This window comes from Rhagoletis zephyria, unplaced genomic scaffold, assembly GCF_001687245.7.
Source record: "Rhagoletis zephyria isolate East Lansing unplaced genomic scaffold, Rhagoletis_zephyria_1.1 Rzeph_scaffold_00029, whole genome shotgun sequence".
Taxonomy (NCBI): domain Eukaryota; kingdom Metazoa; phylum Arthropoda; class Insecta; order Diptera; family Tephritidae; genus Rhagoletis; species Rhagoletis zephyria.
This window is the reverse complement of record NW_016157113.1, coordinates 54,948-76,854: the sequence shown is the minus strand read 5'-3', so window position 1 is coordinate 76,854 and position 21,907 is coordinate 54,948. Positions and strand designations below refer to the sequence as shown.

The window sequence follows — 21,907 nt, the reverse complement described above, 5'->3', positions numbered from 1 at the left end:
TGAATCGTTGGTTCCCATATGTTTTTCGACTAATAAAACAATAATGCCAGCAATAAAATTGTAATTAATTAATTCACCCAGTCAATGCGGCTCGCCGGCTGACGGCTATCAACCAGCGGCAGACAATCAGAGGAGACATTGCCTAATTAGGGATTCAGGTGGGTGATTGCATTTTTCGGATTTCAACAGAATTCCAGAGGTGAGGGTGCATGTGGCCGGCAGCACGTTTTGAGGGGTACACGCTACAGTGTGGCGGCAGCGGCGGTGCTGACAGTAGCGGTTACGAGTATTCGTGTACCGCGCTTTGGCCAACGTTTGTTGGCGTATCGCGGTGGCAGCGTCAACAGTCGAGCGCAGCTACTGTACTTGCGCGCGTCTCTACCACCTCCCCATGCGCATGCGCACTAGGTAGCAATTGGTCGTCGATCGACAATCAATGAACCTGCGCGCCTGTCGTGCAAAACGTTCGGGCTCATCATTCAATGCAGCTGTCAATGGTCGCAGGAGCGCTGCTGCGTCCCTTTTCTGGCGGGGTTTTTTTTTTTTTATCGCCAAACATGATCGCAAACAAGTTGCTATATAAATGTGAGTAGCAGAACTATTGTAAATGTAAAAATTGTATGCTCGATCAGTTAAAAATTGTATTTGTATCTACCTGTTTGCAATTTTTGTGATTTGCATAATGCAATCGCCCAATCGCCAATCGCCGTCTGACATTTCAACATTAATGAGTTGTAATAATGACTTAATGCGGCTCGCGACTTTCAAGTCGAAAATGCTCGTTCTTTGTAAACGATAATCGATAGTTTATTGCTATTTTAAATGCGAGACGAGTGCCATATTCTTTTCTTGAGGTGATGTCGCGAATTTTTTGTTTAACAAATAGCTAGCAATTAATTCAGCAATTTGTAATTTTTAATTGATTTCTTTGGATAGAAAGTTGATTGTGAAGTTTTAACTTTGTAACTTTTTGAGTATTGAATGCAACTTTGCGACACTAAAATATTCATAAATAACGTTGGTCGATGCCCTGATCAGAGCTAATCCTTGTGTAGAATGATATCCGGTATCTGATACAGCGGAGTTAACAAAACCTGAATATGTTTTGCATGACGATCCATTTGTAAACCCGATCCTTTTGTCAACCCGTGTGGGGTCACTCCGTCGTGTTCGGTTTAAAGATCCTCTGAAGTCTGCAGCGTCAGTTCGTCATAAGGTGCGGCTGCCAGCGTTACTGTTACTGTTACTGTTACTGGAAGTTACTGTTCAAAATAGTCCAGAGCCTTCATTTTTCAACCGATTTGAATACTTTTTTTTTTTTTAATAAAAGCTTTTTACGAAAAGCTTGTTTCAATAAAATCGTGTCTCATCGCATGAGAGCCCTACTTCTTATGACAACCACGGTGAATTAAAAAAAAAACTAAAAACCCTAATGTTGAAGGTGGCTCGCCCGCCTGGTCGATGTGCTCGCGAAGATTAGGGCTGGCATCACCGTCTTCCCAGAAATGCGATGGACGGCGTAAGGTAGGTATTCGGACAGCAGAAAACTACAACTGGTGCGATGAGAAATATCACTATCGCTGATAAGAATAAGAAGAAGTGTGCCCACTTCAAGGACATGCTGTGATCGGGCGCAAGTAGGACCGATATGAGGAGCTTAAGATGAAAGCGAGTCGTTCATGTTTTCCGCAAAAAAAGAGGGAGGTCGAAGTATGTGAGAGCGAAGAGTTTCAAATGTTGGGCTTATTGGAAGTTAAGCGACTTACGGAAGTTTTCGAGAACAGGCAAAACGCCTGTTAGACCGAACCCCTTAATCATGGAGATAACTCTTCTCTACCCGGCTGAGTAGTCAAAGCACTGAAACCAGCGTAAAAGATGAATCTCTGACCCCAATCGAGGTCGAGGTAGTTGATATCGCACCACTCGACTCCTGATGAGGTGCGAACAGCAAATTTGAAGAACAACAAAATTGATGGTCAGCGGACCCATTCCTGTCGACCGGAATTTAAGTGTGCTCCGCCCAAGCGATAAGAAGGGTCCCGCTTTCTGAACATGCTCGTCCTAATTTATCGCTCAGAAGGGCGTACGATGGCAACAAGCGGACTTTGGAGTATTCAAAGCTGTATAACGTTTAAACGGCGTTTACACACTTCACACTTCTCTCATTGTCCTCGTCACTGTCTTTGATTTTTCGAATATAGCGAATTGGCCAATAAATTGGGCAATTCGGCCACGTTTTGATTAATTTGGGAAAAATAGGAAAGACATAATCGCAAAATAGTGCATAATTATGAAAAATTGGTTTGTGTTTGGCTATTTTAGTAAATGATACGAGTCTCAAGGCTTATTTTAATACATGTAATGATGCTCCGTCTTATAGTTACAGTAATAACTATAATACAAGTTTACTAATTTATCCTTTTAGATTCTTTTAAGCTACGTAACTTGCGCTGTGACCCTGTATTGTTTTAGAATAATATGAATTAATCCTTCAAATACATACTTATGTATGCATGTATGTATGTATGTATGTCTATATATAAACAATTATATAAATAAATAATTACATATATATCTACATATATGCATTCATACATATGCACATTTATATGCTCTCCTTTCTGCCTCAAATCCAGTATTTTTTTACAATACTCTATGTTTTATTCATGGATTATTGTTTGTGGTTTAGGTTTGGCTCGAAAATTGTGCATCAATTTCCAAATCACACGCAGCGAAGAGGGCGTTGCCAAACAATTCCGACGCCACGCAAACAACGTCATCAGTTTTTGGCCAACGCTTTGGGCGGTGGGTGAGATGGTCGCCAGTAGAAGTGGTGAAAATGACGACGTAAGCGTGGCATGTACCGTGGGGGGCATTAAAATTGGGATAAGTGTATTGGTGTTGAAGTGCTAACGCACAAGTGTGGGAATACATTTATGAGTGTTGATTTTTTCGTTTTGTGAACATAAATACATACATACATACATATGCAAGTATGTGAGTATTTGTAAATATGCTTAGGGTGTGAAAATCAGATTGAGATTTGGATATTAATTTCAGTGCTTGCCAAGTTTTGTTGTCAAAATTTGTGTAACTTACTGAAAAGCTATCTTTTTTTAAATTTTTTCTGACCAAGGCCATCAACGGACTAGCATTTCTACGTGTCGAAAATTGAGAGTTTATAGATTCTATAACGGGAACACGTATTCTATCTCTCGTCTTCTTTATAACTTCAACAGAAGTTGTTTTATTGAGCTTTGAACCTGGCAGTCATATTGCCAATAGTCCTGTGTCCCGTTAGCATTCCCGTTTGAAGTTGTATGCTCTGTTTGGATATTCCCAGCAGGATTCACATCCTCGCCGATCTAGTAATGACCAGAGCTATCGTACCACCTGTTGCGGTTGTAGGATTCATGGATGTTTGGAGCCGGTTCCTCTGGTCTTTGCTTGCCAACACGTCCACAGTCTTCTGGAAGTCTGTAAGCTTCCTTCAATGGGAATTGCTGGGAGAAGGTGTCTGGCACCTTCCTCTTTTTATCTGTAAAATATTGGAATCTCATTGTCATCAATGTTTAAGCGGTTCCAGAATACTATGTATTTCTTTCAGGGATGTGAAGTTCAAATTTTTGGCTATACTTAATCTCCGTGACCTAATAGTCATAAATAGCCTTCTTGTTAAACCACAACCCTGCCCAAAATGGACACATGACCCATATAAGGCGTCCGTAGTTTTTAGACATCCTATGGCTTTGAGTGCTCATAGCTGCAGAGCGTTTCAGATAACATGACTATAGGTAGATTATTCAGATATGCCTCTAACACCATCTGGTTAGTTAAACGAACTGCTCTTGATGTGTACCTATAAACTAGCTAACCGTTGCACTCTTTGCCAAGCTGACTAGTTGGAGTTAGGTGAGAATTGAGCTTACAACTTCTTTAAACATCCTATGTATAGTTTATAACCCTGCGCTCCGCTCCGGAGCTTGTTCTGCTCCAAATTCATCCTGCGAAGCGCCTCGTTCAGAAGTTTTCCTTATTTCCACGACTCTTAAGAAGCTGCTGATGTCTCTATTGCCCATCTGAAAATTTCGAAAAATCCCTAAAATATCCCTAAGTCTTAAGAAACCACCCCAACCCTGGGCTTTTACTGAAGCTAAGCACTTTGAAGGATGCCATGTTTCAAATTCTGGATGAGGACGATATTCTTACACCAAGGTCAATACCTAGGCAATCATATAGAACATACATGCTCAGGTTTTCCTTTCGCTAGCCCACAAAACCGGCATTTCGTATCAACAGAAAGCCCCATTTTACAAAAATGGTACCTCAGCTTGCTGTGGCCTGTCAGGTATCGAGTGCTATTTTTTAAACCCAATCGTCAAAGATAAAGCATTGATCCAGATACTCCACGAATTGGAGTTATAATTCTCCCTTTTATATATGCCAGTGAGCCACAAACTGAGTCCTCCCACCTTTGAAGGTCTGCGGTGAGATCGTTGGATGGCCGCATAATTTATGAATGATTAAAATGTTTTGGAAGCCTCAAACCAATATATCTACGGATATGTTACTTAATAATCCAGCCATTAATACCATCTACTGGTACCACTAAAAAAGTAGCATATATCCCACGTAGCTGCTACACCGCAGCAATTTGAACGAACGGAAATCCGTGGGAGTAACTAGAGCGGTTGCAGGCGGTGCCAGTAGCAATCAACACATTTCCAGCATATTTAGATGCCATACCGCAGAATGCGAGTAAGTTGTTGACACTTTGGCGTTGGGGGGGGCTAGTAGCAGTGACGACAATATACGCGCGGCGCCCGAGCAGCCACAAGCTGAACCAGCAAGTTGTATCTTTTTTAAGTGCTTTGCTTATGTTACAATAGTTACAATTACAGTTTTTTATTGTATTTTATTTTTATTTTTGCGTAGTCACCAAAATGCGTGTAACAATGCCCAGCGTCTACTCGGGCAGGGCATTGAACGCTGGCGGCATTTAATGCCGTTGTAATTGTGGGTGGATACCCGCTGTGGCATAAATTGCGTCCGGTGCACTCACACTGCAATATTTTTTTTTTGTTTGTTTTTTATGTGTTTTTTTTTTTTATTTTGGCAACTAAGTAGAAGCTGCGACCTAAGAGATTTTTTAGACGTACCTACCTACATTCGTAAATAAAATGCGGATGTGTGATGTCCTTGCTGTGTTTTGCGGTTGTCCCTTCAATATTGAATTTATTGCCATGTATCTGTAGATTTCGTGACTTTTCACTTTCATGTACTCGTGCATTCCTAAATACATGTACATATGTACATATGTGTGTATTTAGCAATTGCAAATTGCGTATCATAAGCGCTGCGGGTGGTACAGCACTACTACCGCCTCACCATCTCTGCCGAACATCTTCTGCAAATTCTTCTCGCTCTAATAGTTTCCTTCGGTGCCCGCCTACGAAAATGATGTGCTCGAACGGTAAATTGCTTGGACCGCTACACCGGATTCGATTGCTTAATTTTTTTTTTTCATCCACTCCATCCTCATCTATCATCATGTGAGAGTGAGAGTGAGTTTTTTGAGTTCGTAAAACTAAAAAAAAAAAAAAAACTTAATCGCGCGTTGCATTTCTAATGTCCTTCCTTTGCCTTTTCGCTGAAATACTCAACATTCAGGCAGCTACAACTACACTACGCTGACTGTTTCGATTGGTTTGCCTTATCCACCGATAAGCAAGCAACATCGCTTCACCTGCACTTGCGTTGGGTAATTTGTGCGCTGTAGCGGGTGGTTACCTTCATCATTGACATTGTATCGCATCAGCAGTGACGCGGCGGTTAATCTGTGATTTATTTGTGGCATATTTTGTCACTTTTCAATTACGTTGGTGGTTTCCTACCTGACCCCCTGCTTGGCTATGACCTCGTAAAGTATGCATGTACCTACTTAGATATGTGCCTTTAATGCCACTTGTGTATTTATGTGTTTATACACGGATTGACTGCAGGATGCCATGCCCAACACACAGTTTTGGTACGTGTGATATTAATCGTTACTGTATTTAAACTACATTAGCTATAGGAAATGCATTTTACTGCAGACAAAGGTAGACCAACTTTTAAATACATATGTATGTATGTATGTGTAAATGTGCAAGCAAATATAGTGCTTATGACAGGGCCGGATCGTGAGTTCGATTTTTTTTTTTTTGGGGGGGAAATGAGAATCAAAAATTTTGTACGCCCAAGTATGATAAACATTTTATTTAATTTTATTATATATTGTTTATAAATGAATTATATTTTTATAAATCATATGCTTTGAGTCATATGCTTTTGAGAAAAATACACCGTAGTAATTTTAAAATTTCAAAATTACATTTCTCGACTGAAAAATAAGATATTCGAGCTAACTCGACAATACACAGTGTACTTTTTTAAGACTTCATGCCAATTAATCGTATCACTTTCGACAGAAGCAATATTCTGATATGAAACAAAATGGCTTTGAAAGCTAATGTAATTGCCTTTCAAGGAAAAATATTGCCATTGAGCCACAATCACTCCTTGATCTTAAAAAATTGGTCAAAAATCGCGTTCTTCGAAAAAAAACACGCGATTCCACTGTATAAAAAACGAAAAAAAAAATGTCAACCCAATTTGAAAAATGCATTATATACTGCATTTTTGTTTGACTTGCATGCAGCTGTGCATCCTTAACACAATTTTATATCCCTCGAACAACAAGTCAGTTTCTGTGCTATTCAAGACCTTTAATTTAAGCCAAGGTAGAAGTATCTAGGCGCTTTGAGAGCTAAATTGTTACGATCTGAAGTTAAACATCGAGATTTCATTCGACATTTTACGTTTTTTTTTTCTAATTTCGGAGTAAAAACTAGCATAGCAGTTTTGAAGTTCGGTTTAAAATTGTTATAACTTGGCCCTTAGAGGGCCTTAGCACTTATTGTTCGAGGGATATAAAATTGAGTGAACGATGCACAGCTGCATGCAAATAGAAAAAAATGTAATAAATAATGTTTTTTTTTTTTTAATTAAGGTGTTACAATTTTTTCCCCAATTTTGAACAGTGGAATCGTGTTGCTCGCCTCAAAATCTATAATACTAGTATAATAAAAAATACATACATTTTTTTTGTTTTGGAATAAATCCCGTGGATTTTGCATGTTTGTTTTCTAAAAAACTAGTTTTGGCCAATTTATTTTAGGTCAAGGGGAAATAATTGTGGCTCAGTGGTAATATTTTTTCGTGAAAGGGATTTACTTTAGCTTCCAAAACCATTTTGTTTCGTATCAAAATGCTGCTTCTGTCGAAAGCGCTACGATTAATTCGCATGCAGTGTTCAAAAAGCACACTGTGCGGCTTGTGAAAGGACAAGAGATGTATTTTAAAATGCTGTGCATATTTTTCAGATATGAGTTCAGCGACAAAATCTATTGGAAATGGCCAACTTCATATCAGAAAAAAATCTCATTTAGCACGAAGTAAAATCACACTACCAAGAGTGTGATTGAAATTCTAAACCTTTTTCCCATATTACCCTCCCTTCCCCTCGGAAGATCCGGCCCTGGCTTATGATAACCATGACGCACAATGGGACTACAGCGGCCAAAACTAATAGAGACGGGCTAGCGAATTCTCAAAAACTACGCAGATACATAGCAAAATATGCAGCTAATCCAAACTAAAAAATAAATAATAATAAAATACACTACAGAATAATAATTTTTAACCAGATACCCCGATAAGCAGCCAAGTGTGAACAACCGCAGTGTTTTTACTACATAATATGGTTAGACAATTTTGCCAATCTGTTGTGTGAATTGAAATCTGCAGTCAATTTTCTAACAATTGCAGAATAGTTATGCATTAAAAATTAAAGCAAAACGAATATTTTAATAAAATTAATTACAATTCTTTTAAGGGTGCCAATTCCTTCTACGTTCTGGCCTGCGCACTTATAACCGCCTACCGCGCCCCCTGTCGCAGAGCACTGCAACGGCAGACACCAATGCAACTACTGCAGCCATCCACTACTAGGTAGCAACAACCCTTCTCTTGGGGTCAAAACATAGTGGAGCGGCGAGCAAAGCTTCAATTACAAACGTCTAAAGCTGAAGCTCCATAGCAGATTTTTTTAGGCGAGCAACTCCCCATCAAAATTTTTGCGCTTGACACTTTTTCGAACCTTTGAGAGATATCGACTAAAAAATGCTGGTTCGATAAAAGTGATACTTCTTTTACGATTACATCTTAATATTCAATACCTTTGTTCACCTCTTTTATATTCATTTTCATAAAATAAATAAGTTTTCTTTGCGTTGTATTGCCTGAATTTTGTGTTGCATTCATTGAAAATGATACGATGACATAACTCCAAGTGGCTCTAATTTTAAAATTTGGAATTATGTCACTCCTTAAGACAAAAAGCCAATTTTTTATACCCGAGCACACTTGTGCACAAGGGTATTATAACTTTGTTCACATAACGGTTGTTTGTAACAGACAAAACGAATCGAGAGAGATATAGACAAATGTATACATAAATGCTCAGAATTAAAAGAGAAATCGAGTAAGCGGTGCCTGTCTGTCCGTCCGTCCGTCCGTCCGTCCGTGCACACGATAACTCGAGTAAACATTGAGATATCCTAAAGAAACTTTGTACGTGCACTTCTTTCAGGCGTAGGACGGATGGTATTGAAAATGGGAAAAATCGGACAATAGCCACACCTACTTCCCATATAACGGTAATTTTCAGAAATACGAAAACTGCAATATTTTAGCAACTACTGAATAATTTTTAGACGAAAAATAAGAATATTATAAATTTTTGGAAAATGGGCGTAGCCACGCCCACATATGGTTACATGTGTATATCTTGGTAACCGCTGCACCAATTTCTTCCACACTTGGCTCAGTTGTTAGCCTTGCTACAGCATACCAAACGGCCGAAAATTTCAATAATCGGACAATAACCACGCCCACATCCCATATAACGGTAATTTGGAGAAATACGAAATCTTCGATAAATCAGTAAATATTAAAGCTAATTTATTCAAAAATGATGCTTACAACAATTCTTTACCAAGAAATACGTTTATGATAACATTTTGGAAAATGGGCGTGGCACCGGTAACCGTTCTACCAATTTGTACCAAACTCGCTATGGTTATTGGGCTTGTCACGTAAAAGCAAACGATTGAAAATTATTGAAATCGGCCTAAAAAACGGTAAATTTCAGAAATGCTTGAAACTTCAATATTTCGAAATTTAAGAACGCTAATTCACTCAAAATTGATACTTTCTTTCGGAAAGGTGAAAATCATGCATTACCTCATATATTATAAAACTTAGACTTTCTTAATTGGGGTTTTGTCACTTCTTATAAGATGTCATAACCCCAATTGGGATAATGTCAATCTAGAGCCTAAAGCATACTTTCCATCTTCTATTAAAATTTTTTTACGCAAAAATTATTCCGCCGCTCTTTTCCGGCAACGCTGAAAGGAGCATTCAACATCGAAGGAGAGTTCTGCTTCGTAAGGGCCACAAACCCTTAGCGCGGCCGAAGGCCGCCTACCCAGAAAGAAGTTCTGAGCAAAAAAGTGGAACCTTAGCAAACGCGGCGTCTAGTAATGACTCTCAGTTATACATCTGATCTATATTAGATCACCTATAGGCGATGGCAGAAAATAATGTAGGCGAAGCCAGCAAAATTACATGAGGGATTTGGAACTTCGTTGCCTTTTCATTTGGAAATATGTCACTCCTTATATAGTGACATAACCTCAAGTAAAAAAATTGGATATTTATGTCACTACACAAGGCTGCAACGCCTGAAAAATCTACTATGGAGCTGCAGCTTAAGTACGCTCTGCTCTTCAATATGCGCTCTCCCATTGAAACATATGCGTTTGTAATCGGCGCTTTACTCGATGCTCTTTGCTCGCCGCTACACTGTGTTTTAGCCTTACCCTCCACAACGCGACGAGTTTCCCAAGGTATACGAACCTACTACAACTGAACTGCATCGTACTCCGGAGCAAGATCGAAGAGATAACCGTATTTATGGGTCGGCATGGCATACAATATGATCCATAAAGATCACGAGCGATACAATACTGAAGGCCTAGCGTTCATCCTACATCATACTGTGCAGTATCGTCTAATTTCAGGAGAGACTGGCCCCAGGGCGACAACCTTAGAATACCAGGGCATAGCTGTCCGGTGAGGGGATGCCGAGCTCGAAATATTTAACGTGTAGTTACCCCCTGGACCTGCTGCGTGGCAGGATATTACCCTGAAATAGGTGCGCTCCTCAGAGGCGAATACCGCGTGATAGTCGGCGATATTTGGCATTCAATTCCGTCGAATGATAGTAGGGGAACACACTTGGCTGAGCAGATAGACGATCCGACATTCTGCACAATGAACGACGATGCGCCCCAGGATTATGGGCAGCTGCTGCAGATCGACTTACATACTAATTGAACGCGCTGGTGTGATAACCAGCATAACGTGGCGAAGGATGCTGACATTAGCATCAGAACATCTGCCCATAGTCATCTCGATTGATAAACCAGCCGACTGTGCTTCCGCGGAACACCGAACTATATCTACTTTTCTAAAGGTGATTGGAAAGGCTTGGAACGGCATCGCGAAAGTTACTGAAAGCACCTTCTCTTCCCTTCCCACACTAACTGACGTTCAAGTAAGTGAGCGTAAGTTCCGCAGGATGTCACTGCTGCTGCAGCCTGATTCATTCCAGCCGGATGTATCTCAGATTTTCCGGCCGAAGCGGCTGTTGTAGCTGATGAGCGTGAAAACCTTCGTCAGGCCGTTCCCCCGAAATCTCCGAATTAGGGATTTCAGTACGGAGATTCGGTAACTTGTGAACATACATAAGCGGAAGAGCACTTAGAGACCTGCAACTTCACCTCTGGTGTGAGCATGCTTTGGTCAAGCGTGAGGTCATTCTCTAACCCGACGAAGCGTGACGACAGAGTCGAAATCTCTTTCGGCGACCGCGCCTTGCCTTGTAGCCTGATGCTGAAAAAATTGGGTCGTGCGGAAGAAGACTATCTTACCAAGGTCCTCAACCTAATTATGGCCACTCTCATCGTTCCAGACATCCGAAAAATGGCGAGAGTGGTCCCACTTCTGAAACCGGCCAACAAGGAAGCGAAGACAGTAGAAGCCTTTCTACTCCCGCATTACACGAACCATCTGACACCAGCGAGGCATCAGCATTGATTCCGTAAAGTGAACAGCACAATAACAGCACTTAGGGCCGGTTGTTCAATGTCTGGTTATCTACTTGCTTGATACTTGCCGGTTAAACATCATTATTGACGTTTTCGACATCACGCATATAACATGTGATCGATAAAGCAGTCATTGTATTTAACCGGACATTGAACAACCGGCCCTTAACTACATAAAGACTCAGATAACGCGTGGCCTATACTGTAACCGACCCTGTGAGAAAACAGTCCTAGTAGCGTTGGATGTGTCAAAGGCATTTTATGACTTGTACTCGAAAGTAAACGGTTACCTCTCCGAACTTTATTGCTTCTTCACTGCAAAAAATTCCCCTAAAAAATTCTCGGCAACCTTCTTTACCACCTGGACGAAGGAAGTCAGACAGCAGGGTATTAACGTCGATGGGGAACCAATTCTGATTGGGAATAACCAGAACATCTTCAGGTTTACCGCAAATAACCTTTAATTTGTTATTGGATGTAAGAAATATTTACCTATGTTGCTGTATTTTGTGAGAAAACTAATAAAAGATTTGAATAATTGCCTCTACTTTATTATCTTTTATTTTAGCCTAAAGAATTTTTAATTTAGCTGTTTTTAGCTCTTTTTTTCCATTCAGTTGGATTGCTGAAAAAACTTCTGGCAATACAATCGCAAGATATAAGAAGTGATTAGGGTTCGAACGATACTATCGATATTGAGTAAGTATCGATACTGAGGGTATAAAAATTAGTACTTTAATACTCGATACCTTATTTGGTGATTTTACTCGATACTTTCCAAAGTACTCGTAGTATCGAATACTTTTTAAAAAACACACTTTAAATTTTGTCTTCCATTAGCAACCCAATTTTCTTTGCTTATATGGATTACTATCATTCAATTTTGTCCATCACTTAAAATAACCTGAAATTTCGTGTGGTCTGTTACATAACATAAACCAAATAAGTTAAAGTTTAATGGCCTTATTGATAAAAAATAAAGTAGGCTTAAAGAGCTTAAATAAAATGACACTTGCATACATTTTTCAGTTTATAGTTTATAAACCTTTTTTATTTTTTATGAATAAGGCCATAAAAATTTACTTTAAACTTTACTTTAAAGTTCACGAAAATACAGAATTTTTAGAAACTTTTAGGGTATGCAGTTTTGTAACCTATTCAACTTTCCGTGTAGCCTACTACCGTTGACTTTTAATTAAAACTTGCACAATATTATACAAAACTGAATAGGCTACAAAAATGCATACCCACAAAGTTTCCAAAAATTCTTAATGAAATTTAAAATTCGTGAAAGTAAATATGTATGCACATTTAACGTTTAAATTACTTCTAACGTGGAAGTAAGTTCTGCAATGAAATAAAAATCAAATATTTTAAATGTCTATTGTTTTAATTTCAGGAAATAACTAGATATACGATTGAAGAACAAAATAATTTTAGTATACCAAAAACGTATTTTAATGAGTCCGATACTGAGTAGTATCGATACTTTTTCCCTGATACTTTTAGAGTATCGATACCATGAGCTCGATGCCAGAATGAGTACTCAGTATCGATACCAAAGTCTGAAATTTCGAACCCTAGATGCGATCACTAGAAGAAAAATGTTTCACTTAAAACTTTTACAAAAGCTTCACTCTTTTTTAAGGTATTAAGGTTTTTCAACAATCAAATTTCGATCTTTGGCCTTCGATATCTCCATAATTTCCGCGACTAATTTTAAGTATTGTTATAATCAGTTGAAAAAGCTCTAACGATTCCTATTTTTAGTTTTTTTCTAGCGAAACAGTGCGTATTCTTTACTGGTTCCAACAATCCTGTGAAACGAAGAGTTTACGAAATTAACTATTAATGGAAGGAAGGAAGGAATGGAAGGAATCAAAACAGTAATATATATTTATATAACTTTTAGTCATCAATTGTATTTTAAATTGTCTAAAAATACCAAATCTTAACGTACATACTTTTACTTAAAATTACAGATTGTTGGTAGTCCATCTTCCTGTAAACCTAATCAGAGTTTATTTGACAGATGCACACTAATCGGCCATTTTAAAAACTCTTTTCGAGCCGACTTTTGAATATGTTCTGATTGAGCGTTTAACCACATATGGTGCAAACGGCCCTTAACACTCAGCAAAAAACGAGTAAATTTAAACAAAACGGCAACGCTGGTTTACAACGAAGAACAAAACAACAAAAAAGACAAAAAAAAACAAAATTCTGAGTAAACGTCAAACAGCAGAAAGCAACAGGAAACAATAACAACAAAGTCGAAATCACATTCAACAATTGTGGGTGCAGCATCGGTGGCACTGGGCCAGAATATTTTTTGCAAATTTATACTTCTCTACTTACCAGTCGCCAAAGTAAAACACATTTTTTATCCAGCCGGATAAGTTAAATAAGCAGTGAAAGATGTTACATGAAATTAGTCAATAGGAGCTATTATGAATGCAATATTCGACAGCTTTTTGCTTATAAAAGCAGAAGAATTGATAACCCCAGAGGTTAATGCTAACAGATTGTAGGCCGTGAAAATTAAAACTTCGCCAGAGAACGTCGAGCGAAAGAGCGATGAAGAGCTTAAACAAAAATGGGCAATAATAAATAACAAAAGAGGTAAGCTAAAATGATCTAGAGTTGGTTGGAGGCCGATCTGTGTAACGTCTCCAGCAGCAGCTGCTTGGCTGAGGAAAAAACGACTGTGTACGCTTTTCTACTGAGCAGTGTTGGTGACAATGAATTGTGAGCCACAAGTTGCGCTTTGTGGGTCTCAATTGTTGGGTTAGTACATTTTGGCCACATCACGCGAACAGTCGTGCAGCTACGCTTCGTTACGATAGCTTCAAGCGCTGTGGTAGCGGTAAAACTGGATTTGATTTTCTAAAAAATTGTGCCATAGCGAAAGAAAGACGAAACTAAACACCGACTAAACGAACCAGCCAAACAGCTAATGAACTAACATTAGCATAAAATTCCATTTAGATTGGTCAAGAATTTAAGGCGAAAGTTGGAGGTTTGAGTGATAGCTGCAATGCAGTAATTAAAGTGGTAGCAGATACAGGCGAATTTTTTATTATAACTACATATTTGATGTAGTTTACTAGTGTACGGGAATGCGTACAACATCAACAAAGTGCAATTCTAATCCCTGCTCCCTTAAGTTACATTACGGGAATATAAATAAGAATATTAGACCCACTATTAGCGATCATTTTACGCCACTCCTCGCATATACTTCACTCAGCTAGCCTTAACACAATATAACTGAAAAAATGTTACGTTCCTTCCGTTCTTTTTACGGCAAAATAATAATTTTTGCGCTGGTGGCTCTCTGCTTTATACTTTACATTAAAGTGCTGCAGGTGGAGGACACGTTAAGCGCAACACAGCAGCAAAATGCAAAATTCAAAGACAACCCCGAGGAAAACGATGTACTACCCAAAGATGATCAGGCTGAGCGCGGAGTACATATCAATCCACGACATCGAGTACTTGAGCGTCAGGAAGATAATGAAATTCTAAAAAAACCAAAACAAACCTCACGTCAAAGTGAACCACCATATGAGCTAAGTATACGTTTGGATTTGGAAAAGCAAAATTCGGCGTTAGGTGCGCTTGGCACGGCAGCGCACTTGAGCGGCGAAGCAGCAAGACGTGGCGAGGAGATTTACAAAAAGATATCGCTGAATGAAGAACTCAGCGAACGGTTGCCTTATAATCGAACTTTGGCTGACTCGCGGCATCCTGCATGTTTGAAACATACTTTTGATGTGCCAACTTTACCTAGCGCTAGTGTTATTATAATTTTCTTCAATGAACCATACTCTGTATTGGTACGTACGGTGCACAGTACTTTGAATACCTGCAACGAAAAAGTGCTCAAGGAAATAATTTTGGTCGATGATGGTAGCACGAATGAAGAACTGCATGGCAAGTTGGACTATTATATCAGCTCGAGAATACCAAATGGAAAGGTACAAGTGCTGCGATTGAAGAATCGGTAAGTTGAAGACTTGTGTGATATTATCATGAAAACTTATATTTTTTATATAGGAGCAAGATAAATTTAAAATTAGGTTTAGGTATTCGTTTTTCTTTCCTCGTTTATATTCAACGAAAGGCAACTTCGCCTAAGTCTAAACGATGCACCGAAAATCCGATAAGGCCAAAAATTAGACGAAATACTTGAATCAAGATCGACTCCTTCTGATTCGCATGGAGATATGCTTTGCTTTAATTACGCAAAATGTTGCATACTAAGTTTAGCGAAATATTTTAAGAAAATGTGTATAAGAAGTTTTCCCTCTCCTGTAAAATTTTTAAAAACGGACTTAGCAACTTTTCACTCTACATATATCTATGTTTCTTAAATCTACCGAACTTAAAAGGTTTGATGGTTAAGAAATAAATTCCGAAAAGCAATGACCACATATTTCATTTGGAAATGGAGTGCAATGTATGTATGCTTATATAGACATATAAACTACGAAAACTATATTTTCCTTCATTCATTAGGTCAAGCTACTCATAAACTCTACTAAAAATTGCTCTTTGCTCTATACGACAGAGTAATAAACGATGTTCAAAAGCAAAAAGCGATTACATGGTTATTTGCGCAACGAATATCCAAAAATGATTGCAAAAATCTCATTGAGGCTGCAACAATATTGATGCGCAACTTGCTTCGCTTGCACTTTATTCTACTCGAACTTTGGCAACTAAAAAATTCATGGTTTACAACTCATAAATTATTCGGCATCTTCAATATATCGCTAGCTCAATAGATTGCATCTTGAAAGGTCAATAAGCCTTTACATATAAAAACATAGTTTGGCCTAAATGCCATTTGTCAATTCTCAGAGCGCTGAAGACTTTGTGCTTTAAACTTGCTCTACAGCAGAGCATCGATATACATACGTATCTACATATATACCTACAGACAAACATACATCGACATCGTTGCTGTATTCTTCACTCATCATGCTGTATTTAAACACATCAAATAGTAATCATTTTCACTATTCGAACCTAAATTCGATTAACGTGCGATGTGCCAAACTTCTTACCTTACGTTTGATTCGCTCTTGATGTTTTACTAGTCCAAGCAACTTTTCTATTTGCATATATCTATACTTGCCGATACCGGTGTAAATGAATGTGCATAGTTTAGTGTGGCTTGTAGCTGGCGGTTGCTTAACATCTTTTTTTTCCATTTGGTGTGTCTGCTTTTAATTTGAATACTTGATGCTGCGGAGGCTGAATCCAGCCTCTGGGTGTTGTATCATTTGTTTTGCGGCGAGCACTTTACACACATATGCATATTCATATACATACTACAAATACGTATACGTATGTAGGAGAGCAGGAAATCTTATTCGCGTATATAGTTATTTTTATATTTTTTGAGATCATATTTAGTATTTTATTACCAATAAATATAATACTTGCAGTAAAAATAAACTGCATATGTACAAACGTACACACATATAATGCAGGAAAAAAATGATATGTGCATATTTATACACTTGTTGTTGATCTAGCAAGTTCAGCTGCCCACTTCTGAACGGTTGGTTATCTTAGCTGGACCACCTCCGCGTTATTTCAATAAGTTATTTGATATTTTATTTGCAATAATTAGTAACCAAATCTCTTTCTATCCCCACCCTCTTTTAGCCTTGGTTTGATACGCGCCCGTTTGGCTGGTGCGCGCATTGCTACCGGTGATGTGTTAATCTTCCTGGACGCGCATTGTGAAGCGAATATTGGCTGGTGTGAGCCACTTTTGGAGCGTATCAAAGAGTCACGCACCAGTGTGCTGGTGCCGATTATTGATGTAATCGATTCAAAAGATTTTCAATACAGCACGAACGGCTATAAGTCGTTTCAGGTTGGCGGTTTTGAATGGTCCGGTCATTTTGATTGGATTGAGGTGTCAGACCGTGAGAAGAAGCGTCAATTACGTGACTGCAATCAACCGCGTCAAATATGTCCTGCATACAGTCCGACTATGGCCGGAGGTTTATTCGCCATTGATCGGCGTTACTTTTGGGAGAGTGGCAGTTATGATGAACAGGTGAGTATTTGGGAGAGAAGAATTAGACCATTGGGGATGTCCCAATTAAATCATATAATTAAGTAATATGTCATTCAACAGTTGAATATCGTTTCAAAGGTCGGATTGGGTTAGTTTTGATAATTATTCTTGGATAAGAAAAGGTTCAGTTGTTTCTATTTTTATAAACAACATTTTATTTAATTGAAAAAGGAACTGCTTCGAATTTTGTAGGCTTTTTGAAAACCTTGAATTAAATTCTCTAACACTAAAATTTTTCATGTTCGCTGGCCAGTAATTGTTATTTAAACATTACTAAATATAAATTAGCGATATGAATTGACGATATACATATGTAAATTTACGATATATATATTTACATTTAGCAAAAATGCGATTTTCAAGCTGTTGTTATTGTAACAGCTTAAGAATTCTTCACAGAGCTCTTGGGGAATGACTCCAGTTACGTAGATTCGACTGTCGTTGGAACGTGATCTTTCAGATTATTCAATTTGTAAAATAATTTTTGAGACTGCCCATTGACAATGTTTTATAATTCCCTTGGCAAAAAAGAAACTATTTTTCCTTATATGGAGCGTGAGGCATTCATACATATCTATGTACACAATAGCCCAACTCCGCTCTGGCTACTGCAGCAGGTTGATTTCATACCTGAGCAGAATTAATGCAGATGTGCCAAATGAATGCCCGGCATGCGGAGAGACGCCCCATGATTCGAAGCATCTCTTCGCTTGCCCACTGAACCTTTGCTAACGCCTTTGTCCTTAGGACAGACCCCATCGATTCTGCAAGCTTCGTGCTAGTAGAGCTTGACGACAACGATTGAAGGACTTCCGATCAGGGTGGTGTTGTTGTAGCCACTACAACAATAATAACAACAACAACATGTACATAAGTGTATATACCTTCTTATTAATTGTTTCTACTTATTCCTCTAAAATATTTTTTTTAGTGTTTTTGTACTAAATGTTTTCTACTTTCCTTGATTGCAGATGGATGGCTGGGGTGGCGAAAATCTGGAAATGTCCTTTAGAATTTGGCAATGCGGTGGCACCATTGAAACGATACCCTGTTCGCGAGTGGGTCACGTTTTTCGAGACTTTCATCCATACCAGTAAGTACAAATGAATTAACGGTAATATAAATGGGTAAATTTGATATTAGTTGTACGGCGGCCCCCATGGGCGAGTGTTTGGAGGTGTCACTTAGAAAGCTTCAGGTTTGTTGCCAGGGCCACGTGAAATATAAATTATACTAAAAGCCTAACTTGTTTATTAATCAGTACACAAATTCTCTAAAAAGTTTTTTGAAAGCTGCTAGAGTGATAGTTTTTGATCTGGATCATTCCGGTTTGCGTAGAACGGATTTCGTGGTAACGTCTGAATTATCTAAACGTACCAGAACTTTTAACTAGAAATAGTGGAAACTGACAAAGGTCTATCTAAGGCTAAAAGCACTATGGCAGCTTTGAGCTATGCATGCATTAAAGTTCGTCACACGTGATAAACAGGGCGTCCGAATAGAACTAGTTCGTCCCAAGTACTTTTTTATTGTATAATAAAACTACTGGGGTCTTCTACACAGACGTTAAGTTGAGTTCATTTAAGAATACTAGAACTTTTGTATGAGGAACCGACTATAGAATTTATTTAAAATACTGTTTCTTAATGTTTTGTTTACTACTTATTATAACTCGAAGTGATTCTGATTTCCGCATGAAGAAGTTCAGCGAAGGTTTTTGCACCCACTTGCATGTTTTTGAAGTTATATATGCTAAAAAAAGGTATTGTTGTGAGGCTTTTTGTTCAGGAGTACAAAGTAATTTGCGAGTATAAAATGTATGCGTACAATTTTTCCTTTCACTTACATATGTATGTACATATGTATAACATTTTAATATACATATAATATCATATTCGGTTTAAGTAAATTTATTTCTTGCCGGCAGCCTATATATGTAACAAAAGAGGCCAAGCTTGTATTTAATGTTTAAACAAGTGTATCCATTCTGTTTCAGGGCTCTTCAACTCGATTGCCTTTCTTTATTCCAATAATTACGACATAAATACATATATATATATTCACTTGTGTTTATTATACAAACTGTTTTTTTATATTATCATACTTTAGAGCGCTTATTGTTCACTCTATTTTCACTTCCAGATTCCCGAATGATCGCGATACACACGGCATCAACACCGCACGCATGGCGCTCGTCTGGATGGATGAATATGTCAATCTCTTCTTTCTCAATCGGCCCGATTTGAAATTCCACCCCGACATTGGCGATGTGACGCATCGTGTAATGCTACGTAAGAAATTACGTTGCAAAAGTTTCGATTGGTATTTGAAAAATATTTATCCGGAGAAATTTATACCCACCAAAAATGTAATAGCGTATGGTCGCATACGTGCCGTTAGCAAAGACTTGTGTGTAGACGATTTGTCGCAGAATAATGAGAAGCCCTACAATTTGGGTATATTCTGGTGTGCCAAAACAGTGACAAAATCTCAATTTTTTACGCTCACCAAGTCGCATGTACTACGAAATGAGTTAGGTTGCGCCACAGTGCCGCATAGTGATGGGGATGCGCGTGTCGTGAAGATGGTGACATGCATGGATAACGATGATTACAATGAGCAATGGGACTATGAAGATGAACATTTGATGCATGTAAACACCGGCTTGTGCTTGGATCATAAGGAATTGCGTAGTTCAGATGAGATACAAGTGACGCGCTGTGATAGTGAGAGCGAAACACAGCGCTGGACCATACAGCATGGTAAATTGCTGTGAAAGCGGCAGCGAGTGGCAGCAGAGTAGGTGGAGAGAAGTCAAAAGTTTTTATTATGTATTACTTTAAAACTAAAATCAAAGCCATTGTGTAAATATTGCAAACAAAACATACAGATGCATATGCACAAATCGACTTATATATTATACATATGCTTACATATATATGTACATATATGTATGTACCATACGGAGTGTACAGTTTTTCTGACTACTCCTTGTACCATAGCTAGGGGATTTACTAAATATGTAAATTATTTTGATACGCAAAAATATTGTATGCTAACATTACGAATGTATGTATGACGCGAATTATGTAATGAAAGCGAGTATGTGTAATTACGTGAAACTAAGCATTCCTCATTGAGACCCGTTTGCTGTTTGCGCCAGTCTAAAAAAAAAGTAATTATTTTACATTCATACGTTACAACTAAATTTAAATATGTTTGTAATTACTGAGCCGTGTAGTTAGTTGAAATATATTTAAATGTGATTTGCTTTTTTAATCTTGGCATAAGATTACCGGACGATTTAGCGTGAAGAGTGTTTATATATTTACATATATCTACATACTTACATATGTTTATATCTACATACATATGTACATATATGGTTTTTTTTTTACTGCAAGTCAAATCACATATGTATGTACATGTTTAATTTAATTTTTTTACTTTCTTCATTATGTTAATCGGCCTTATCTAGAATTCCATGTGTAAAAATATTCCCAAAATTATGAAGTAAAAGCAAAACAAACCGTCAAAATTTGGCTTTGTTTTACTTCAAATTCATGGGAACAATTTCTTCCCATGTAATTCGCGACTAAGCTGGGTATTTGCAAATTAGCACTATTCTAATATGTACATACGTAGTTACTAAACTCGAATAATGACAATAACTCATTTAATTATGACAGCGAAACATATTTATGTATTTTTTTTTTTGTATTTTAGAAACTAGTTGGACGTTATGTGCTTAAAAAATCCTTATCATTGTAAAGTTAGAAATAATTATATACATACATAATTTGCATTTACCTCCATACTTATACATACATACATATATTTTATAAGTAGCAGTATATCTGTGGTCACAAGCAATAACCGCCTAAGTCGACTCAAGAAATAATGGAGTTATATATGCTATTGTATTTTTCAACCACTATTCCATGTGTATGTGAAATCCCCATCTCGCCAGCTAGACTACTTATAAAGTTATAGGCGAAAATATTTTGGTTTCCCCATAAGGCTAACATTACAATCGAAATGTTTAAAACGTTTTTTCTCGAATTAAAGTTTTTCGACTTAGGCGGTTATTGCTTATGACCACAGATACATATAGTATTTAAAATTAGTATTTTATTTTGAGTTGTAACTTCATACTATGAATATAAAATTATTGCATAGAGTATTCGTTTTTATACAGATTTACAGATTTACATATGCACATATCTATGTGAGGCCATGAGAGCTCGTGTAGACATTTTGAAAAAAGTAAAGTAAAGCAGATTATTTACCTTGAAAGTTACCGGATACGACGGTGGTTTTTTAGACATCACATTATGAGTTTCGAAAATTTGACATTTGTTAAGCAAAACAACATTGACAGATAATATTCTGCCGAGTGGTTTTGATTTAACAGCCTCTCAAGCAAACATAGCTTGGAACGGATTCATTCGGCCTTTAGTCATGAAGTGCCATCAAAATCCACTCTTTATGACTCGTTTGCAGAATTTAAACTTGGACGCGTCAGCCTCAG

The 21,907-nt window shown here is 37.9% G+C and overlaps 1 protein-coding gene across 1 annotated transcript; it reads left to right on the top strand.

The window, feature by feature from the left end:
• The first annotated feature begins 13,514 nt into the window (after nt 1-13,514).
• Pgant1 (Polypeptide N-Acetylgalactosaminyltransferase 1) lies at nt 13,515-21,035 on the top strand. The gene is made up of 4 exons (XM_017616885.1): nt 13,515-15,282; nt 16,956-17,355; nt 18,348-18,469; nt 19,519-21,035. Exons 1-4 carry the CDS (start codon nt 14,555-14,557, stop codon nt 20,150-20,152), a joined length of 1,884 nt encoding a protein of 627 aa, XP_017472374.1. The 5' UTR covers nt 13,515-14,554; the 3' UTR covers nt 20,153-21,035.
• The last annotated feature ends 872 nt before the right edge of the window (nt 21,036-21,907 follow it).